The sequence below is a fragment of the Amphibalanus amphitrite genome, unplaced genomic scaffold, assembly GCF_019059575.1.
Source record: "Amphibalanus amphitrite isolate SeventyFive unplaced genomic scaffold, NRLGWU_Aamphi_draft 000537F_arrow, whole genome shotgun sequence".
Classification (NCBI taxonomy): domain Eukaryota; kingdom Metazoa; phylum Arthropoda; class Thecostraca; order Balanomorpha; family Balanidae; genus Amphibalanus; species Amphibalanus amphitrite.
In genome coordinates, this window is record NW_024882031.1 from 339,169 (window position 1) to 362,489 (window position 23,321).

The 23,321-nt window shown below is 62.1% G+C and overlaps 1 protein-coding gene across 24 annotated transcripts in view; it reads right to left on the reverse strand.

Moving 5' to 3' along the window:
- Positions 1 to 23,321, reverse strand: part of LOC122393486 (protein daughterless-like) — a 68,394-nt gene that overhangs the window by 20,519 nt on the left and 24,554 nt on the right. For 11 of the 24 annotated variants that reach the window (XM_043389520.1, XM_043389517.1, XM_043389515.1 and 8 more), the window contains exon 6: positions 4,269 to 4,328. The exons of the other annotated variants lie outside the window; for them this stretch is intronic. In XM_043389520.1, coding sequence (XP_043245455.1) covers positions 4,269 to 4,328 — 60 coding nt within the window. The remainder of the gene's footprint in view (positions 1 to 4,268; positions 4,329 to 23,321) is intronic. 24 annotated transcript variants of the gene reach the window in all.

Consider the following 23,321-nt stretch of genomic DNA (forward strand, 5'->3'; position numbering starts at 1 on the left):
ATCCGCCGATTTAAATCAGCTAAGCTTTCGTCGAACGAATTCAAAGGCAAATATAATTAAATAAATAAATAAGAACGCGTCTTCACACGCCAGCTGGCAGACAAGTGGCAATCAAGCCTTCGGCCGGAGCCGCATTTACTGGTCGGGCGGCGCCGTTCCATCACACCTATCACGTCAGGCGACGCGCGCTCAATCACTGCGGTCCCGTCGTTTGGCGATATGACCAATCATCGCACTCCCTCACACCGCCGGCTGCCGGCCAGACCTCAGCGACAGATTCCTGAAAACCGCAACGGCGACACCTTTCAGCTAGACGGAAAAATACTACCAGTATAACCTTCACTTCTGCAGCCGCGTTTTTAACAGTCAATTTTTTAACCATAAATTCATCGCTTGACATACTTTTTGGCATGGGCAGCGCTGGCACCCACGCCAGTACCAATATCATGGTCAACACCGGCACGAACACAGGCACCAGCACCAGCCACCCTATTCGGCACCAGCACCGGCAGCGGCCCCGGCGAGCGGCGCCAATCGACGGCCAATCGGCCCATCTGCATAAACCGATTACCGTCCTATAAGCCGACACGCCGGCGCTGGGTGGGTCGGCCGCTCCTCCGCCGGCCGCGGCGACGACAGCGTACTGTGCCGCTGCTGTCAGCGCCGACACCGCCGGCTCTCGGCAGACGGCAACAGAGCGGCAAAAACCGCGGCGTAACGCCCGGTCATGTGCGCTGGGAACCGTATGTAAAATATCGCCGGCCCCCAAAAGCGGTGACGTTGGTTGTTCGGATCGTTTATACGATAAGGGCGCCCTGCTTTCCATATGACAGAATGAAATACGTCAATATATTCAGGCGCGATTCGCATCGTTGTTTGGTAATTCGGCAATTCATTTTGGGCGTCCATCAGCGCCGCTCTGACGTTTGGGAGGGCAGGGCGGCCGCGCGGTGACACAATCGGACATCGGAGGCGGTCACCGTCAGAGCGCATCACTGCAGGCCGACACCAACAGACGCGGCGGCTCGGCAGGCGCAGAGCGGCCCGCAGTCGGTTACCAAGCACGTGGCACCGCAGGACCACCCGGCTACCGAGCTGCCGGCCACAGTCCATGGGCCTCATCAGCGACCGAGCGCGGCCACCGCCGAGCCGCCCAGAGACCACCACTGTTTATACAACGATCATCTGGGAGTAAGCCCATAATCTTCCAGTCATACCCTTAGCATCAATATTATAATCATTAGTTTATCACACATGCCTCTAAATTGTGTGAACAGGCGTAACGTCGTTCTCTGGAACCGTTCCAGCCGCTCCCGAGCCCACGGGTTTATCGTGAACGTCCATGAAGGAGGCAATAACCTCGCCAGAGCCCCTGGGGCGGTGTCGATATTGGCACACAAAGCCGCGAGTCGGCGTGCGAGCCGCCTCCGTCTGTGATTTCAGGCCCGGGTACCTTGTCTGCGGTGCACGTGTGCCGGTCCATTCATTCATACTGTGACACGATCCAGACGACACAACACCGGTTAGCTCTCAATGACCTGACGCTCTGGCAGCCGGCGGCGGCCGGGGCCGGCCCTCGGCGGCGCCCTCACACCGTGCAGCCGGGCCATGCAGCAGCCAGCAGCGGCAGCAGCAGCCAGCCGCCGCATACCAGACCGCTCTGGAAAAACAAATCCGACCTCTGGCGCCGGCTCGGCCGCCGCGTTATCGGCTCCTCGGGGCTCTCAGAGTCCCCCGACGGACCGGGTCGGCCACCTACAGTAGCCGGCTTCTCCCACCGGCCGCAGTAGCCGCCGGTTATATAACGCCCCAGCGCGTACAGAGTACACAGCCGACGGTGAACAGAAGCGGGATAACGGCCCACGTCATATCGCCGACCAGATCCAGCCCTAGACCACAGCCTCGAGGATGAATACATGACGCAAAACGTCGAATGGTAAAGGCGCGCCGATTTGCAAATATTTGTTTTTGCTTCGCCATTCATGCAGTTTGCAAATATTTGAATAGATGTCACGACAAAGGCGCATGATGAGCAATGAGCACATCAAAAGGAGTGAAGACGGCATAAATAAAAGAAAAAGCCTTGACAAGAATGCATTCCAAATGGTGATTTTCGTGCCAGAAATTCCTTATCAAACGTTTGCACCTCTTTGTGAGTCTTCCGAGTGTCCTTGCCGCTTAAGTTCGGCACGTGGTCAGACGACCTCTCGGGGTCAAAAAGAAGAGCTGACATTGGAAGTCGACAAACGAGACAGGCGTTGTAAGTCAGCCACCAATATCAGCGCCGAAAACTATTGCGGTTCCTTGGTCGACTCTTTCGACACTGACCGCTGACCAAGCCGATCGCCCACGCCTCTCGCACACCAATCCACCTCGCTCCTCCAATATTCTCTCATCGGTGCGTCCATCGGGTGGCGGTCGTCCCGCACATTACCAGAGCACCGGGCCGCTCCCAATCCATGGATCGACGTCTCAATGGTCGGCCAGACGCCGTCCGGACTGGCTACTGAGTGCCGTCTGCACAGCAGCCACCATTGGCGGCTATCGCGGCCACATCGGGGCGGCCATCAGCGCTCCGTAGACGGACGGGGCACGCCACGGTCCGCCGGGGGCGCCTGCAGGGTTCGAACAGTGTACTACGCGGGACGCCTGCAGGGTTAGACGAGAGAGTACTATTGCAGACAGCGCGGCGGCGAACAGCGTGCACCCTTGTCGGAGGGTCATCCTCCCAGTCAACTCGCTCCCAACAGACATGTCAAGAAGTTGTCTCCATCTTCCCGACTACCACCAAACCAGTCCTTTCTCCTGTCTCGTCTCCGTCACGGTACGTCAGGCCGTCCGTACCGCGCGATCCACCCGCGGGGGCAGTGCAGGCCACTCTCCCCTCCCCAGACGTCCCGTGTCACCCGTCTGCCTCACAGCGCCACTGAGCCTAAACTGGTCTCACTCCGAGACCGATACACGGTGCGACACGGCCGGCGACATGGTCCCGCTGCACGCCGCTTGGTAAAGCAGCAAACACAGCGGTAATGGCCGCCGATACGCGGACCACCCGGCCCACACCGCCGGCCGGAACGCTGTCAGTCTACAGCGCAGAAGGCCAATCCGATGCAAATGACACGGGCCACTCACTACTGGAGGCGGAGACAGGCGGGAGGCGGGCGGGCGAGTGCACGCTGCAATGAATCGCCATGGAGACAGCCGAGGTGGTCTTCATCCAGGTGTGGTGTGGTCTGGTGGCAGGCGGCTGACAGCAACATCGGAGAACACGGCCAGAGACCGAGAGAGTCCACTGCGCGAGGCAGAAGTGTCACCGAACACAGGGGCCACCAGTGTTCGGGCTGACACGTAGTACAGAACTTACATCCATACATAGCCCATGGGCAACACATTAGCGTCGGGATGCGTATCAGCCCAGCTGTCAATATACACCGAGCACTACCCCACCGCCCGGACCGGAGGCCCTCTCAGACGGCACGCACAGCCCAGAGGCGCGCCCGCCTCGCCTGATGTCATCAATGAGTGGCGTAATCACTGCACCACGCCCCGGCGGCGGGCCGCCGCCGTCCCCTCCGTCATCAGCGCTGCCAGCAATCAGATAGGCCAGTTTAATCTCGGCTGATGGTCATAAAACGCCACTCCTCCTCATCAGTGGACGTGCCTGCCGCAAACGCCGCTGCCCATGGCCACGAGCGCCGGCCGGCCCACGCAGGCGCAAATCACGGCACGCACCCACAATGGCAAATCATCCCACGCGCCCCTGCTCGCAAATCATGGCACACGGGTGGTCAGTGGTCACCGGCGTTATATCGTAAATGTGGCGGTCACTCAGCTTAGCTGCAATCACTGGCGGTGATTTTCTGACCACACGTAACCATCACACGTGACTGGTATGACAGGGAAGCCACCGAACAGTCCTGCCACATAAACCATGCGCCGATTACAAATCTATCCGTCGCTGCCGTCACCAATGACCGGTCGTCGGTCCCCGATCATCGCCTTCTCTCCCCGACAGTCGCGTGCCGCCGGCGGGCGTCACGCCACATCACCGGAACCACACCACTTCCGGTGGCGGCCCGCGCTCCCACGCCTCGGGCGCCTGACGACCGGAGGCGCTCCACAACCACCACGCAGCTTCATGGACACTGCCCTCCGTCCCCGGGTCCAGCGTGCGTCCCGTCCCGTCCCGTCCCTCGGCCATGCGCCATGCACTACTACTCTCACGAACCCGTCATGAGTTCTTCACGAGCTCGCCAGCATTGCCTTACCGTGTGATGGTCGGTCCTATATCCACCCAGAGCGCCCTTCCAGTGGCCCGCAGTGCTTACCTGAAACAAGATCGAGGCCATCTGGTGAGCATGCCACTGTCGAAATGAGCTCATCGTTCAGGCGGCCGTGCATGCTAAGCGGCGGCCGGCCAGATCGGCCGCGATGGGCCGGGCGGACCCGCGTCAGCACACAATGGCCCGGCATATCTCAGCTGCTTAGCAACATGTGCAGTGTAATCGCGACATCCCGCGGCCCATGAACGATGCAAAGCACGCCGGCGGCGGTTTCGTAATAACACAGTGCGGTGCTGGCCTCTGGCGGAACAATGGTGTATTACAGTTGATCGCGATATACAATAGAGGGCAGCACCACGGCGGCCGCCCACGGTAGGCGTCGAACGTCTGAAAGAAGTCGGCCTCACGCTGACGGCCAAGGTTAGCGGCTGCGTGTGTTGGTCGGCGTCCGATCACAATCTGCCGGGTGTGCTGGGCCCCGCCCTGGCCTCCTGCTCACCTCGCCGGCACCGCCCCCGCCCCCGCCCATTCAGCGCGGCGCCGATCACGCCCTTTCCGCCGCCCCGGGCGCCTCTGTGCTCCCCTCCCAATGACCGTCAGCGCTGCTCCGACGCGGGCCAAAACAGCGGCGATGCTTGCATCGGCGGCCGGCGCAGCGCGACGATGTCTGCGCAGAGCATCGTGCAGCGACGCGACTCGCGCTTCCCTGCTCCATCCGCCCTCCCTCCCTCTCTCTCCCCCGACCAACGAGCCATTTCACCAGAGCACCGAACGACCAGCAGCCAGCCAGCCAGGCAGCGCACAAAGCCGACCGGCGCGGTCGACGCTCTCCGCTCAGTGGCGAGCGCGTGGAGCGCGTGCGGCGCCGGCGCGCCCCCACCCCACTAATACTGCTCCATTAGCGCCGGCGGCGGCAAAAAGCGCCGATCGGCGCCGCGTCGGTGGCCGCCTGAGCCGGGCCGGAGGCAAAAAGAAAAAAAAAAAACAACGGCGGTCGTCCGCCGACCGATCGCGTGGCTCGCTGTTCTGGCTGGGTGCGCGGCCGCTGCCGTGTTGGCTCGGGAGCCGAGGGCCGGCCGATCGGTCGCGCGGCGCCCGCGGACGTGCGCCGAGAAACGAGCTTCCTCGCCGCCGCCGCGGGAGCTGGTAGGTGGTGCGTGACGCGCGTCCGACAAAGTTGGTCATTATACCGGCGTCGAATTAAAAACGGCACCGCACGGGCCGAATTCCGACCAACGGTGCGCCACCTGTCGCCGTATCGGCGCCGGCGGGGCGACGGCCGCCGAGACGGTGCGCGTCCGACGGCGGTCCGGGCCGACCGACCGGCCATGGCCGCGCCGAGGCCGCACTCAAGGATACTGGATTCTACAGCACACTCGGGCTATCTGACATTAGAGGGAAACGGATTTACATCCACTCATGAACGCACTGCGCACATGACTTCATCGCTCCTAAAATAAGAACATGACGTGCGAAAATAAGATGATCCGTTTTGATAGCCTAACTGGGCCAGGCGCTGCACGCACGAATCACTATTCAGCTCAACGCTAATACTAGCACATGCACGAAGCCACCATAACGAGGCAAACAATCTTGCCGACACGCTAAACACCTACGCATGACACGCTAATTCCGTCCATCACCGCCTCCTTCACCGCCAAAGGAACAGCGTCACACCACACTACGCAAACACGCTCGGGGCTAACGCGCATCCCAAGGCGAGGCAGGCAGCGGTGAATACAGCGACGACGCTTGTTTGGAGTTTCAGGGCACCGGAACCAGGGCTGTTCTATGGCACCCAGTGTTATTGTACGGCACTTTGACGGGCCGCCAGAGCGCGGGGCAGTGACCGCCCCTCCCCCCCCCCCATCTCCATCCATCTCCATCTCCGAGCGAAGTGACCCAGTCCCGAGTCGGCGCTCCTCTCTGACCGGATGCCGCACTTCCGGCGAGCTCTCTGCCAAAAGTGTCGCCGACGGAAACTACAGTGCGTATGCGTCAGTGCGCGTGCCACGCACGAGGCCGACGCACGGGCGGAGGACCAGCGTCCTAGTCCGGACGCGGAAGCCGAGGCGGGAGGCGGCGCCGTCCTCCGCTCTGGTCGCGAGAGCCGCGGGCGGCAGAACAATGCCCGCTCCGAGATAGTCGGCCATCCGGTGGATGCAAGGTCGGAGGGAGCGATCGGTCACCGGGCCTGTCAGACGGCGGAGGTGCCGGCGGCGGCGGCAGTGGCACCGGGAGAGCATCCCCGAGTCTATCGCCGCGCCTCTGATCAACCGTCGGAACTACATCAAAGAGAGACGAACTCTGCTGCAAAAACCGGCAAAACCAATCAATGAAGCGTTTTAGCATCTTCCACGAATAGCAACCGCAGAGAAGCTATACGAGCACAAGAAAGAGACCCTTGAAAGAGCATTCTACGAAATGCATCAAACGATCTCATTTGCGGCGGAGATGGGCGATGCAGAGCGACTTGCTCATGACTCTTGCAGGCCGAGAGCGGAACTGGGCGGGTCCCCAGAGCAGCTGAACCATGCAGCAGCAGTCAAATCACCACGGCATGTCACGTCCCGCGTCACGTTATGTTGCCGCTGGCGGCTTGCTCCAGTAATAAAACCCCTCTAAAAGGTACCGCTCTTGCTAACTAAGTCCATTCTGCGCACACGCCCTCAGTCAGACATCGCCCCGCGTGACGTGGCTCTCGGCTGAACAGTGTCACAACACTGCCTTGCAGACGACCACAATTTAGCGGCCAAAAGTGTTAAGCCGAAAATGTGTGCGCTGTCTTGCGGTGACTTGAGCTTCTCGCGGTTTCAAGAGCAGCAGGCAGGACAAACCATTTGCGTCACTCAGATTTAAGCTGAGAGCGACACCCGTAAAACTCTGCCACAAAGCGGATTACTGAGATCAGACCAGTCTTATTATTAGACTGTTCTAAGCGTATCAGCAGTTGCGAGCTAATTTCATGCCGTGAAATGGAGAGTAGCTATCATCCCTGACAACCAACAGGATACAGACAAGGCATAACTAGCTCTGTTTAGAATTAAGCTCCCATTGAAGAGCCATATTAACGAGTGAAAGTCCTGACACAGATACTCATCACAGAAAACCCTAAACCGGTGCGGCAGCGTCATCTAATAAACACACAATACCTAATCACATACAGCAACAAGGCGTCGGCGTTCCGCCTCCGCATGGCGGGTCGGTCGGAGGGCGACCAGCTGACCGGCCCGGCTGCGGGCGCGGCCCCACACCAGCTGGCCACTCCCATAGGCAACAAGTGGCGCATAGTGCGGCCCGGCGCCACCACCTGACCCGGTGTTAAAGGGAAGCCAGCAGCCGCCGCCGGGCGACAGCCGGCGCCCGTGCCGCCGCCGCCGCCGCCGCCACGCGCCGCCCCAATCTCGGTGCGGCCGCCGACGGACGCCGCCGGGCCGCCGATCGAGGGGAGGGGAGGGACCGGCAGGTGGGACACAGAGAGAGGGGACGGGCGGCGGCGGGGGAGCGCGAGCGCGGCGTCCCCTCTCCCCAGGGCTGGCGGCTATTCGCTGCCGGCGACGGCCGATCTATCTCAGCGTCCGCTCGAGGCCGGAGTCGACGGAGGCACCGCAGACCGGTCACCGCGACATGATAGTCCGAGGCTCCCCGCCGCGCCCCCGTGTCGTCCCCGCCGCCCTTCAACCTACGCCCGCCAGGACAGCTGTCAACACTAAAACAAAAACCACTCCCACAGTCGCGCCGCCATCGTTTCAGGCTCTTCAACCAGTGCTTCAGCTGGATTAGAGCCAGCGGTGATTTCGACCCAGCGCCCCCCTGACTGCTGATCTTCACTCTGACAGTGACATCCACCCGGCCCTGATTCGAAAACAAAGACGCCTTAAAAATGACTCCAGTGTGCAATAATTCGGACTAACGGACGGCGCAATTAGACACATAATGACGTCGATTAATTCAATTTATCGCCATCATAACGCTGGGACGCCGCGCGCCTCTGAGCGTGTGCCATCTATGAAAAATGGCCGCTGTATGGCGACGGCCGGCGGCAAGGCGCGGTAGCTCGGCGCGGCGCGACGTACGCGGCGCAGTGACGTCACCAAATGGGCCGTAATAACAGGCCGAGCGGGCGGCCGATGGCAATCTCCCCTCGTGCGCCGATTAACGGCCGCCGGCGTCAGGAGAGCAGCAGGACCGGGGCAGCGCCGCCGGCGCCAGGACAATGGGACAGGACAGCAGAGCGGGGCAGCAGGACCGGAGCAGCGCCGCCGGCGCCAGGACAATGGGATGGGACAGTGGGATGGAACAGCAGAACCGGAGCAGCGCCTTTGGGAGGACAATGGGAAGGGGCAACGGGAGAGGATAGTACGACGAGACAGCATGGGTGGCGGTGGTTTTAACCAGTACTGGATTATACACCAAACCACACAGACAATAGTGCAGTGTGCGCTGCATCCAGCTCCATGAAATCAGTTCTCAATGTTCGGCTGAGCGGCGCTCTGGCGGAACCCGAGCCCGTCTCGAGCCCGACCCGACCCGTTTGTCATCGCCAGTCCTTTGTGTGTCCTCAGACTGGACCCGAACCGGTCGCCGATCGTCGGGCCAGTCGCTTCCTGCGCCGGCGGCAAAAACTCCCCTCCAGACGCGTCGAAATCGGAGCCGAACGGCCGTCCTCCGCCCAGAAAAATGTCCCGTGCGCGACGGATTCGGTTACCACATTCCACGGGGACGCACCGAGGCAAAAACCCACCAGACAAAATCGCTGCCCTCCAGACATTCAACGACATCGTCGACACGTCTTTCACAGAGCGGCGAGCGCTCAGGGACGATCGACGCGTCTGGCCGGCGGAGGCCAACGGCTCGTCCGAGCGTTTGAAAGTCCGACAATGGTCCCAGACATCGCCGGTCGATGCATACATCACTTGTAGATGTGACGGAGGTGCGGTTAGGACAACAGCACAAGTGCATCTACCCTGGTAATGGCGAACAGTGAACGTTCCTCATCCGCGCCCCAACCACCGTCTGCCACCAGCTGCCAGCCACGAGCGAGCGCCCACCGCCGGCGGCAAGGACCGCCGTCCCACCGCCGCACACTGCCTCCCCCACCGGCGGCCAGACGGGGCAGCGCCGGCGGCGGCGGAGCGCGGGCGCAGCCGAGCGTGGAACGCTCAGCGGCGGCGGCGGCGGGGGAGCAGTCCAGCGGGGACGCGCCGCCACCGCCGCACCGACCGCCACACGGCCAGATTAGGCTTATCGTCCAGCCTTGGACGTTCCACCAACCGACGAGAAAAGAAAACGTTTACAAAAAGTCGTTTGTTGAAGTAAACACAGAGATAATTTGAACAGAGCTCAGTAGATTGACGCATTTTTGTCGGACGACCGGCGTTGTTCAGTTTCGGCTGGTTTCCGGCCGTTCCGCCGATGGCGGACGCTGTTCTTGCCGTCCCCAGGGCTCACCCATTCACACCCGGCCCGCTGAGTTCTGTGTGGTACGGTCAGACCGATTTGCCGGCCAGTTCATCACTGTCGCTGCCCTGGCACCCGCGGACTCCTGGACTCCGTGCACCGCGCGGCGCCGAACAAAGCCAGCCGCCGCGGCCGGGCCGACCGCAGCGCGGCGGCGGCGGCGGCGGCGGGCTCCCAGATCAAGGCCCTGCTCGAGTTTGTCATGGACGGCCGTGGAGCACCACAACCCCGACCAGCGGAGGCGGTGAAGCGAGAGTAAACGACCGGAGAGAGCAGTGCCGTACCAGCCGGACGGGAGGAGCAGGGAGAGGACGGGAGGACCGTGCGTGCGGAGCGGCGACTCGTGACGGCGCGGCGACCGCAGAGCGCCAGGAACCGGCCGCCGCGATACGAACTCGGAGGGACGCGGGGCGCGATGGATGCCGGTTCCGAGGAAAAGGCCACAAAGGAGCCAGCGCCGTCCGCCCGCTGACAGCCAGCGTTCACGCGAAGGACGCTCGCGCTGGCTTCCCCGAAGCGGCGACCGAATGAGCGCATAATTGGCGACTCGGGCCAAATTCCGTGCAACGACTCCTGGCACGGCGTGCAGCACGCGTCCTCCCGATAAAATTTACGACTCCTGCGAATGAAAAACCGACCGATTCGTTGGAGTATTGGCAGAGTGCGTCTCTGGTGCAGCACCTGGCAGTGTGGCCGGCGGCTGCGGTGACCTCGGGGCGCCCGCCGCCGGCGGATCGGCCGGCGGCACATCGATAGGCGCGGCGGAGGGACCAATCGCGCCGCCGCTGCTCACGCCAATGTTCTGCATCAGATCAATCGACCGACGGCCGACCGACCTCTCTGCCCACGGCCGAACGACCGCCGACTGGCTGGCTTGTCGGCTCTCTCTCTCTCTCTCTCTCTCTCTCTCTCTCTCTCTCTCTCTCTCTCTCTCTCTCTCTCTCTCTCTTCTCTTCTGCCTACTGATATTCACACCAGGCGTGTCAGATCTCTAGACTCGCTCGCGTCGAGGAATTCCGTCCTTTCGAGCACGAAATCAGACACGATCAACTTCACCTCACCTCACCTCACCGTTCACCATGACTGCTGTCACTGTCACCGGTCACATGACTGCCACCGCTGCTGTCACCGCCGCGGTGGGGCGCTGGTTATTGGCCTCTCTGGCGCCGGTCGTTTGCCGGCGCGCCCGTTTGAAGCCGGCCCATTCGGGGCGTCATTGAGCCGGCGGCGCTGCCGAGCTGCCCGCATCAATATGCTCGCTCATCCCTTCTATTTTATATCGGAGTTACTGACCCATAAGTTTCCAATTACTCGCCGTCCTGCAAAGATAATAGGCAATTCTCGAGTGATAAATCAGAGCCGTTATTCAATAAGGCGGCGCATCGATCGGTCTGAGCGGGTACGCCGTCGCCGCGTCGGTGTCGGTGCGGCCGGGGTGCCGACGACGGCGTGCCCGAACGGCGGCCAGGGGACGGCGCGGCGGGCGACACGGCGACGAGGGAGACGCGGAGACCGAGAGACAGGGAGACGGGGGGATGGGAGAGACGGGGAGATGGCAGAGATCGGGCCCAGAGGTATAGGGTGGAGATGAGAGACGGAAGGAAGGGTGATAAAGGGAGACGGATAGAAGGGTGACCGGAGGAGAATAGGAGACACGTGACGAAAGGAGACGGCGAGCCCTGGCCCCGGGCCGAGTGACCGAGTGTCGGCGACGGAACAAACAACACGGGGAGGAAGAGGAACAACACGGGGAGGCGAGAGGAGCGGCCCGGCGTCGGCGGGGAGGGGAGAGAGCGCGCCGCCCCACTATCTCTGGGGAGAGGGGTCCGCTGACCACGGGAGGGAGCCAGCGCGTGCCAGTCATGCCCAGGAATTGACTCCAGAAATGGGCGGAATGGGAGAAAGAGCCATTCTCCCAGCAGCAGCGCACTCCCCGTCGACTATTGGGTGGTGATTGGATAGGTAAAAAGCGCCACCGCCCAAGGTCCCGACCTGTATCTTGAAAGCGGCCGCTGTAGGGCGCTCACTATTCCCGCCCGCCCACGTCTTAACAGACATGACGTCATGCACACGGCCAGTGACGTCACCCCGGCAGCGTCGGGGTCGGTGGCGCGACAAACTTTTCGCCGCCGTCACTGGACGCTGCGCTAACCCAGTTAAACCCTGGGCAGCGCTCTATTAGTGGTTGAGCAGGCCGGCGGCCGGGCGACTGCGGCGGGATCGATTCAGTGCAGTGGCCGGCGCTAGTGGAGGCCGCCGGCCGCCGCAGAGCGGTGGGCTGCACCGAGCGGCGCCGACCGCCGCCGGCAGGGCAGGTGGGGGCCGCCAGGGTATATTGAGTGAAGGGTAGGACGAACTTTGGTAGGAATTTCTAGTATAACTACTAAAAAACCTACTATATGTGGTCGGGACTAGCAAAAACTTAGTTCAAACTAGAATATGGTAGCGCTTATGGTTTGCAGTCGTGACGCGCACGTGACATTCATTTATTAAATTTCTTAAATAACAGGTTTTAGGGGCCGATTAGTGGGCAGATACATTCAATTAGCTATTAATAATTGATTATGCAAACATTCAAGGATCTACATCATTCAATTCAAGCCGAAATCACGCGGCGCTCCCAGGATTCGAACTCACGACCCTCGGATTCGTAGCCCGATACGCTACCGACTGCGCTACCGAGGCCCGCGCGCCGACGATCAAAGAGCCGGATCGCGGGTGCTGGCGTGCAGAGAAATCTTTACCCTGTACGCCGTAGAAGATCGGCTGGGTTTCGTGAAAAATGGTAGAGGAATTGTCGAAAGAAAATTCATCGATCTATCATTTGAGACTAAGAACCATTAATTCCTTCAAAGGTTGACCGAGATATCGCTCGCCGAAAACAGGCCATTTAACATGTAAACCCTATGGGCTGGTAGGAAATGTACGCCGTGGAGCGGCAGTGCTACCAACTAACTTCGGCGGGGGCCGGGGGCCGCCGCCGCCGCCGCCCGTCAGCTGACGCCGCGCCGCCGCCGCCGCCGCCGCCGCCCGGGGCCCTGTGGCGGCACGCGCGCGGCCCGCGCCGGTTTGAATCCGGCCGGCCAAACCGAAAACTGCACGGCCGCCGCGTAATGGCACTGGCCGGCGGGAGCAGCTGGTCGCCTGACGTCACCGCCAGGTGCCGGCCGGCGCGGCCAATCGCAGGCCGCCGCCGCCCGGATAAGATGAATATGCCGCGATGTGTATCTTATTTTGCGGATCGGTCGGCCGGTCGCGTGGCACCTGCCGACCCGAGGGGGGAGCAGGGGGTGTACACCGGCAGGGAGAGGGGGTGGCAGTCTCGGCGGGCCGGTATGCCGCCCACGTGTCTCCAACGGCCGGGGCGGACCCGAAAAGAAACGAGGCCACGCGCCCGGCGCGCGCGGAAGGGCATGTCAGGCGGAAATGACAAACGGCCGCCGTTCGGTACCGGGCCTGTCGAGGCCGCGGCGGCGGCGGCGGAGCGACGCGCGCGATGACGCGTCGCCCCTGCACCGGGGACGGGGACGCCCCACCGGACACGGCCTGTCGTTGCAAAGGGTCCGGTTGCATTGCAACCTTCATAACAGACGCGCCGACAGGCCGCGCCAGCCGGACTCAGCCGGATTCTGAGCGGGGAGGAGAGGGAGGTGCTCTGCGGTACAAAACCCCCTTTTCCGGCAGTACTCAAAATAGCATTCAACAAGAAGACTTTGGGAGAGGAGCACTTCAACCATTACACTACAGCAAAGTGAAAGAAACACATCAGCTCCTCCAAGTTCCAACCCATTGTATCTACCCCACGTTCCACGCCTCTTATCTCCACCATCGCCGATCACTGTTCATCCACCCATAGACCGGCCGGTATTCGGGCCCCGGGGGCACGGGTCCGCCACCTCTCGAGTGCCGGCAGCACCGGTGTACCGTGGTTCAGGCCGGTGACCGTGCACCGTCCCGTTCAGGTCGAGAGCCCTCGCCGCCTCCCCGGCCATGGACCCCGGCCGGCGGCGGCGGCCGTTCGGTCGGCAGGCACACCATCTGTCGCGCGCGCGCGCGCGCGCCGGCCGCGCCACAGCCGCCGCCACCACAACAGGTAGCCGGGGTCCGACCGCGCGCCCAGGGGCCGCCGCCGCCGCCGACACAGACGAGGGGTGTTTGGAGGCGCCGGCCCTCCGCCGGCCCGACAGGTAGGCCCATTGGCAGGACTGATGGCGGGGAGGCCGGCCGCGCCGACTGTGATCAATGCCCTGTAATGAGGGGAGCTCTATCGGGATGGCAGGTAGCGCAGCCAGTAACGGTGACCATCCACTATCTCCCTCGGCTCTCAGCTTCCCACGCCGGTAAGTAAAAACCCTGACAGCTTCTCACGCTTATGAATCAGTTCCACTGCAATGCCCTCTTCACTACGGTAAATTGCTGGCAATTATACACATAGCCACGCATGGAGTCTCTAATCTCTTCTGTCCGGTCTTTATGAACCCACTCCACTCCTACCCACCAGTCGATCCTAGCGGCGCTCCTGGCCGTTCGCCCACCTGACTCAACAAAACCACCCGCTGTCCCCCTCACCCCCCCCCCCCCAGCACGCGCCGGTGCCGGTTCAGGTGACCGCCTATCCACGCGTCATGGCGGCGGAAGGGGGAGGGAGCACCGGCCACCTAACTGACGGCACCGCGCGCCGACCGCCACCAGCCAGCCGCGAAATTCACCCAAAAACCGCATCACGCCGCGTGCACGCTGCAGTGACCAAGCAGCGCCCGACGACGGCGGCGACCCTGACGGACGTCGGCCGTGCTGTAATGACCTGGGGAGAGGGCGGCGGGGAGGCGGAGGAGGGCGACAGAGGGGTGCGCGAGCGACAGACAAGGACCGCGCGAGAAGGGGGGCGGGCGGGACACGGGTGACGGGGTGACACTCGTTAGTGCGGCGCTCTGTGCAGCCGAGCGCGGCCGCCAGCCGTCGCCGGACGACATTAATCGCGCCGCAGTCAGTGCGGCGGCGCACCGACCCCTGCACGGAGGACGCACCGACCCCTCCGCTGGCGCACCGACCCCTCTGCCGGCGCACCGACCCCTGCACGGAGGACGCACCGACCCCTCCGCCGGCGCACCGACCCCTGCTCAGAGGACACACCGACCCCTCCGGCGGCGCAGAGCACACGGCGGCTCACTGCGGTACGACCCGGTACGACGCGCTGCGACCCGGTACGAGCCGGTACTACCGACGAAGGAGCAGTACGACGTAGCTGTGCATCACGACGCAGAACCTGCACGGTTCGTCAGTTAGGGTATTCACTATTCATGCCTTACCGGAACTGCACGTGTCAGTTGTCAAACCCGTCACCCTCAGCTAGTCCCTCTTTCGCGTGATGCTTACCTGGAACAGACAGAAACAAAATGTCAAAGAGGCGACGAAAACATATTACACAGCAAAATAACATCCACTTTTTACAGAAATTTGTTTATATTTTTCCTTTCAGCATAGGAACTTACTCCAAACTTTGGGTAAGTATACGCAATGAAAACATGACTGCAGTCAAAAACTTGCGAGAATCAGTTCAAACTACTCATCTTAGGAGAAAAATAAGCTGAACTCTTTTAAAAAGAGAATGAATCAGTTCAAGCTATTCTCACTCCGCTTCCCTATCATCCAACATCCGACGCCCGCAGCGTCAGAGCTCCACCAGACGTGTAGGAAAAGCTCGTTCGTTTCCCATCGGCGGCGTCCGATTCGAGGGCTCTGACCTGACGCCGCCGGATGTCGAACGGTGAATCATCGCTCACTGACGACGGCCCGGCTAACGACTGTCGACGGCCGCCGTCGGCGCCGCGCCACATGCACAGGTAGCTGACGGGCCGGCCGGCGCTGACGTGCGGGCGGTGACGGCAGCGTTTATCCGTGAGGCGTCACGGTTACTCTCGGAACCGGCGCGGCGCCTCATCAGTAGTCACTGCACACCGGCCGCTGAATGAGGTGATTACCGACCAGGCTCGGCGAATTCGGACGCCGAAAAACACCCGCGCGAGGTGCTAAGCGTCCATGTGAGCGCAAGGATGGTAATTAACAGCCTTTTGCTAGGTAATCGGCAGTCATTTTCGGCCCGCGGGAAAACCATCGGAAACAAAACGCTTGGCCGTCGCGCGTCGGCGCACATCTGACGCTGTGGCTCGTTCGGTGTGAGAAGAAACGTTTGTCCCATGCGGCGGAAACCGGTAAATCGTTTGGAGTTGGCCGCATATTTCCTCCCACAGCCAAATACCAACTGACAGTCCACTGGCGCATGCTGAGTGCTCGTCAAAACTTCGCAGGACAGCCGCCGCCAAGTCACCCAGCCAGGAACCGCTGAACGTGAGAGAGAAACCCAATCTGGACAAACAAATAAACACGGCAGAGCTCGCCATAACAGAGTCACGGCTAAACAAACCTCACAGCCGAGGTGCATCAGGCCTCTGCCGCGCTCCGACGGATCGTAAGCCTTCCAGGCCAGACATAACGACGATCCACGAGCACACTTAGGAACTGCGACACGGCGCGCAGCACGTATAAAGAGGGCCAAACAGGGCGCTAATCTTATGGATCGTCGTTCCACATGGCTGCAAATAGTGAAAGAAAACAAGGTGATAGGGCAGCGCCCCCAAAGGCGGAACACCGACCGAGCACCAGTTCGCCTTGCGAAATAATCTGCCCCATCTCTCGGTGTGCGGTCTACCGTGGCGCGTCCGTCCACCGTCCACCGGCGGTCGACAGATAGCCGAGAAGCACGCCACCGCGGCGCGGCCTCTCAGCTTCTCGGCACGTGAATCACGCCCCCACTCGCTGTCAGCCGATCTCGGAGAGCGTGCGAACCGTCAGCTGGAGCTCGCTCAGCTCGCCCGGTCGCTCGGCCGGCACGAGCCGGCGGTCACCGAGTGGCCGGCACCTGTGCCGGGCTGACCCGGCCGGCCGCCGGCGGTGTCTGCTGGTACCCACCTGTCCAGCAGGCGCAGGCCGGCGGACACCGGGCGCACACGCGCACCTGTGCTGCGACGCAGTGTCGACCGGCCGCCGCACAGCTGCCGTAATCGACGCCCCAATCGGCCGGCCGGTACAGCCCTGGGGCGCCGTGGGAGCGGCCGCCGCTACAGGTATTGTGTCCGTTGGTCCCCGCTATGGATGCGGCAGAGTGGTGCGATGCCGCCCGGCGCAGCGAGCACCGTCCGAGCGCACAGTCCGGGCGCCACCAAGCATGCCTACCAGCTGGTTGGAATCACCGCGTGGAAAGGCAGCTGCGCGATGCGCTCAGCGGCTGTAGTCACCAGCCCGCCATGCCGCCACAGTCAAACACAGTGGCCACGCTGTGGACGCACACGCACACAACAGACGCATGGTGCGTGTGCGCCCAAAATACCGGCTATCGTCCCACGCACAATGATCATGATCACCGTACCGGCACAATAAATCGCTATCCAAGCGTCCAATTACGACATCGTCAGCGAGGGCGACGGCGCAGCGACCGCGCCGAGCCAGTGGGAAAATAGCTCTCTGAAGTCCGGCCGCGCCGCGCGGGCCGCTCGTCGACGGAATTACACTGACAAATGGGCCACTAGGCGTGACTTCTTCAAATAAACAGGGCCCGCCGGCGGCGGCGGCCTGCTCTCATAGGGCCGCCGAGGGCCGGCCGCCACTCGGCCCGTTGTTGGCGCGGTCCACAGGCACGTGCGTATTTCGGGAGGGCGCGTCGGCGCGGCGCCGACCGGCCGGTGACACTCGCCGGTCGTCGGCGCCCCGGGCGGCGGATGGCCTCTGACGTGTCAGGCCATTTCCGCCCACTCGGTATGGCCGATGATCAGCTCAGCATAATTCACCAGGGAGTCAGACTGGCCTACCAACTGACTGGGGACCGTACGTGAACGAGAGCACCGCTCCAACATACTAGGGGCGACCCATCCCACCCGCTCCGCCCCCGCCACCACTGTCGCAACGGGGGCGCACGCACAGAGCCTCGTGTCGCAACTCGGCCGCCATTGCCGTCCTCCTCCGGGCCGCCGAGCGTGTTTATAGACCACCTCGTTAATGGGCCGATCTCGAGTAAACAGACCAGAGGCCGCTCGCTGCGAGATGCCCTTGTAGCCAGCCGGATTCAGATAACCACTGTCCACCGCCTACGCCGCTCGCCTACCCCGCCCCACTGATTCCGCCGTCGCTGCGCCGCCAACGCCGCTGCTGCGCCGCCAACGTCGGCCGCCGTCGGTCGTCGGCACCGTTGACGGCTCCGACGTGACCTTGCCGACCGCTGGCGGACGCGCCGCGCCGGGCCGGGAGGTGCACGTGGCGCACCAGGGCGCGTGGCCCGGCCCCGTGCCAAGGAGACCGTGCGGAAGTTGGACGTCACAGAGCGTCTCTGTTCGACGGGACATTGTGACGGAGGAAGTTCTGATAGTCGTCTATGTCGATGCTTTCGATTGCGGTCATCAGAGAAGTTGAGCCAACTGTTAGGAGCACACAAGTTGCTGTGCTCGACAATTTACATAACTGAATAAAAGACACAAGGGTTATTCCACCAGACTAACGTCCAGAAGCGCACAAACCGGTTCAGATCTCACCCGATTACCCAGCTGATTGGATTTGCCGAAAATCCCACCATATCACATATCCATATCTGCGCCCCACCCTAGAAATCCCCGCGCTCGCGATGATACGATGCGGCGCGGACCCGTACCACCAGTCCCCTTCTCGGTGCATTGCTCAACCGGGCGGCGTGGCGACCGGCGCGGCGCGGACCACTCGGCATGTCCGGGCGGGCCCACATGTCAGTCAGCGGGACGGCAGCTGCACTCAGCAGCGGCGTGCACTTTCACGCAGAGACGCCCGGCCCTCCGACCTACCCGATCGGCAAGACGAGTCGGACTGTGTCGGGCGTGCTCGGCCGTAGCCTGCCGTACTCGGCCGTAGCCTGACGTGCTCGGTCGTACTCTACCGTACCCGGCGCACGCGGACGTACCCTGCCGTTTCCAGCTGTGTCCTACAGTACTCTATCGTACCCTGTCGTGCCCCGTCGATCTCAATAACCGCAGCGGACGGCCCAGTAGGATCCGGCGTGACCGCGTCCCGATACGCCCGGTCGATGGGAGCAAACACGACACGCCGGCGCCCGCGGCCGGAATATTTGGACACCCGGCAGGACCGTGACGGTCACCGTCCGCGCGGACGGAGCTGGCTATGGACTGACGCCGAGCTATGGACTGACACCGACCCAAGTCATGAGCAGGGTGGCGATACGCGGTTAGGAGCTGTTGATCGAATCTTACATCACTGATGATGCGATTGCGGAGCAAATGAAATACTTCACAATGGTCCTTGGAAACATGAAGCAGCTACTGCTGTCTGATACCAGCTATCTTATCTTGAAGGTGGTTTAATATTCAGTGAACTCAAACTTGCAACATTGACTTTAAGTTCACAACCATCCAAAGGAAGACCTTGAGCTCGAGCCGAGCTCCGTTTTATATCGGAACCAGGCCGCGCCAATCTCGGTGTTCGCCGGCCGTCTGGCGTCTGCCGGCCGCATCCTTGACACGGCACGGGGACGCCACGCGATGGCGGCCGGTGTGGGCCGGTCGGCAGCTGGCGCTGACCGGTCCAACCGGAGGACAGGTGCTCCCCCAGACCCGACGGCGCCGCCGGCCGCGGCGAAAGTGTCTCTGGCCGGCGGCGGCGGCGCGGCGCGGCCGCAGAGCCGGCCGCTGAGCAATGCGCCCGTTGCCGCGGCGCTACTGATGCTCCATCAACGGTCGGCGCGGCGCCGGCCGAACGCCGCCAAATGAAGTTCCCTTTACGAGCCGGAAAAGTTTGCGGCCGGCGGCTCGGCGCGGCCGCGGCCATTTGCCGATGACTGCGACGGCCGGCCGGCTGGTGGCGCCTCGTCGTCGTCCGACGCGGCCGCTCGTATCTCAGCGGCGACGAGCGGGCGGGGGCGGCGGCGGGGGCGGCGCGTCTATCCGGTTACAGGACAGCTCGGCGGCGGAAGCCGGACCGTAAACAGACGGTCGGCCGCCGAGCGGCGAGCGCCGCCTCCCGCCGGCTGCAAGACGCGCGCGAGCGCGGTCACCAGCGCTGGCCTCTCCCGGGCAGCGAGCCTCCGACCGTCCGGCGGCGTCCCCCGGCCACACGGCCGGCGGTACGACTTTCTGAGAGTCGCCAAACTACCGGCAACAAAACGGACGCCGCTCCGGCAGCCTCTCTCCAGTGTCTCTGCGGCGGAAAATAGCCCAGAGCCGTCCGGAGCGCGCTCATATGATCCCGGCGGTCGTCACAAAAAGGCCGGCCCACTCGGTCTGCCCTTCATCGGGTGACCCACTCAGAGCACGTCAGATCGACAACAAATTACGGCCAATCGCACAGTATTTACGACAATCTTTACGAGCTTCTCCATGTTGCAGCGGAAAAATTTACGGCCCTAGCGCGGCATTAATTGGAAGCGCTGGCGAAGTTATGACTCACAATGTCGACGGAAATACTGGAAACGCTGCGGCGGCCGCCGCCGGGTAGAGCGTCCACGAGCCGGCAGCAAGAGCAGCCGGTAACGCCGCGCTCTACCCGGTTCATCTCGCCACCGGCATTCGCAAACTGCTGCAATGTGGCTACCGTTTCACAACATACCCCCAGAGCGACGGTCCTACATCCCTAATCACTTTCCGTGCCTCTAAATCTCCGTCCCCAAAACGGCTAAACCACTCAGCCTAGAAACCCAGTTCTGTAGCAGTGTGGCACGCGTGAGAGCGCAGTCGGTCGGTACGGAGCCCACGTCGCGTCGGTCCCCATGCCACCGACGGCTCGTGTACTGTATACTCTGCACCCGGCCCCGTAAACAGGCTTCCTCTCCCGCAGAGACCAACCGACAGCTCAGCGCCAGCACTGCGGCCGCCGGAGGACGAGGCGGCCCACAGCTTCCGACGAGACCGACCGACCGAGACAGCACACCAACATAGCGGCATCGCCGCCGGCGGAAGAGAACACCTCGCAAAAAGCGTGCACCGTGCAGCCGCCGAGCACGTCTGAATCAATTCCGGGGAGGCCGTCTCCGGCGGGGCAGCCGGGGCGGACGGCCAGCGCAGGCCGCTCTGATGAAACCGGCCGGAAATACGCCACCGCTCGGGGTGGTGATCTCTGTGCCGATCGCGGCCCGCGGTGCCGTCTGAGGCCCTCCGGCGCCGGCCGGGACCGCTCACAGGCCGTCCCACGTCAACACACCGCCGGGAGGTGAGTACAGCTCACTGGGCGGGCCCGCGGCGGCACACCGGGTGACGGCAGCAGCGCCGCGCCCACCGGACAGGAAGGAAGGCACGCGCAGCGCACACCCGGACAGTGACTCAGCCAGGAACTCGCTGATGAATCACGCGACGACACACGAGAAAACGTGAAAAGGCGACAGCTCTCGGCCGCAATTCGGTACGCCGTGCTCTAATTAAACGTCGGGCGGCTTTCTCCGGTGGTAATTACGAGTCCATGTGGCGCGCGCTTCTCGGCCGCCACCAGATGATCTGGTGGCTCGGCGTGGCCGTAATATCGGTGCGCGCCCGTCACTGTGGCGGCGCGGCGCGGCGCGTCGCCGGCGTCGCCGCCGGATCGGGCCCAGATATATCGGCGTCATCTGAGCAGCAACTAGAGCAGAACGGAGAACGGGAGGCCGGCGACACTGACAGAGATGGCAGCGAGGTGCAGCAGCCAGAGGCAGAGAGAGGAGACTGGGAGAGTGGAGAAGGGAGAGGACGGAGGGGAGAGTAGAGAAGGGAGAGTAGAGAGCAGAGGGAAAAGAGGTGATAGCGTATAAAGTAAGAGCAAAGCAAGAGCGAGAGAAAAGAGAAAGAGGGAGAGAAGAGAGAAGGAAAAGAAAATGGAGAAAGAGTAAAAGAGAAAGGTACAGAAAGAGAGAGAGAGAGAGAGAGAGAGAGAGAGAGAGAGAGAGAGAGAGAGAGAGAGAGAGAGAGAGAGAGAGAGAGAGAGAGAGAGAGAGAGAAACAAGAGAAACAGAAAAAGAGGGAGGGATAGAAAAAGAGACGAGACATAAGGGAATGTTCAGAAGCTGCACATGGACAAGACTCGACGGAGCGAGGGTGGTCCTCTGCGACTAGCCGCCGGCCAGCACCGGTAGCCGCTATCGCCGCCACTGTTATCTGCAATTACTGCATGCCAGTGCGGCCGGCCACGCAGAACGGCCGCCCCAGATGTGCAGTGGATGGCAGCGCTGTCGCCCCCGGCCCAGTGACGCAGATTACAGGCCCACCGAGAGGAGAGTTCGGCCGCCGCGCCATCGGCCGACTGTGACCAGTTGTCTGATGTTTGTACAGCCAGCGATTGAGCACGAATAATAAACGACCCTGTTTGCTCATTGTACGCTGATGCCCTATTAATGGCGATAATGATGATGATTTAAGAGCCGACGGCTGCCACTAAGATGCTCGAAAAGTACAGCGCACAGGATCATGTTCCCAGCGGTCGTATATATCAGGCCAGTCGAGGTTCAACGGCCGGTAGATGTTCCTCGATGAGTCTCGCAAATGGACAGCTCTCTTATCCAACTACTACTGTCGATAATGCCCCATGCCATCTGGTCATCTCAGAGTCAAATTTGTTTGACATATGGTCTTTGTACGGTTGGATTCTCCACTCCATATGGCCCTCATGAAGTTGAATTTCACACCGCGCACCCCGCCGGAGAAGCAATTCTCGCTCGGCAGGCGCCCTCGGAGGTCCACAGTCGGAGAGGTATTAGCATAGTGGGAGGCAGGGAGCGGGAATCGAGCGATGACGGGAGTCATTTCGACCACTCCCGGCCGGCCCGAGCCCGTTCATAAACCCGCTACGGGAGGAGATAATGAATGTCAGATGCTTCAACAAGACGGAGTCAACATCCTAGCACCGTGGGACGCCAAATGCCGGCTGAAGAATAATCACGCTCGAACTGTTTCCATTACGTCTTATTCATACCTTCGACCAACACTTCACTCCTTCAACAGCCACCACCAACTTGCACTCCAGGCAGCGTTTACGGTCGAACAAGTATACGGTCCAGCCGGAGATAATTCGTGTGCCGCGTCTAGCAGAGGTCACCGCCCGCACCCAGGGCCCGCACGATCCCACGTAGAGGCAAGGCCGCACCACCATCCCTCCCCGCGATAAACAGCCACCCATCGGCCGCCGGTCAATCATCGGTCTCACGTCCGGTCGTCAGCGAGTCAGCGAGCGCAGACACGCATACACACGGGAGCGCCGAGCGCGCGGCCCGACGGACGGATGGGCCGTCCGCGACCTGACGAAGACGAACGGACGCGGAGCCAGGCGCCGGAAGGGCCACCGGCCCGGCCCGACCCGACCGGCTGATGAAAGGTCTGAATGGGCCACCGGGCATCCGTTTAGCCACATGAAAGTCAAACGGGATGCTCTGGCCTAAACAGATCCGTCCAAAAGTCACGTCTCGTCCTTGTTCACACATCCGTCCGACGCCCAGCGCCGCTTGTGAATGCGATTCTTCATGCATGACCAATGTTCTCGTGCGAGCCGCCGGCCCATCCGGTCCGAATTCTGCATCAGTAGTGGCCG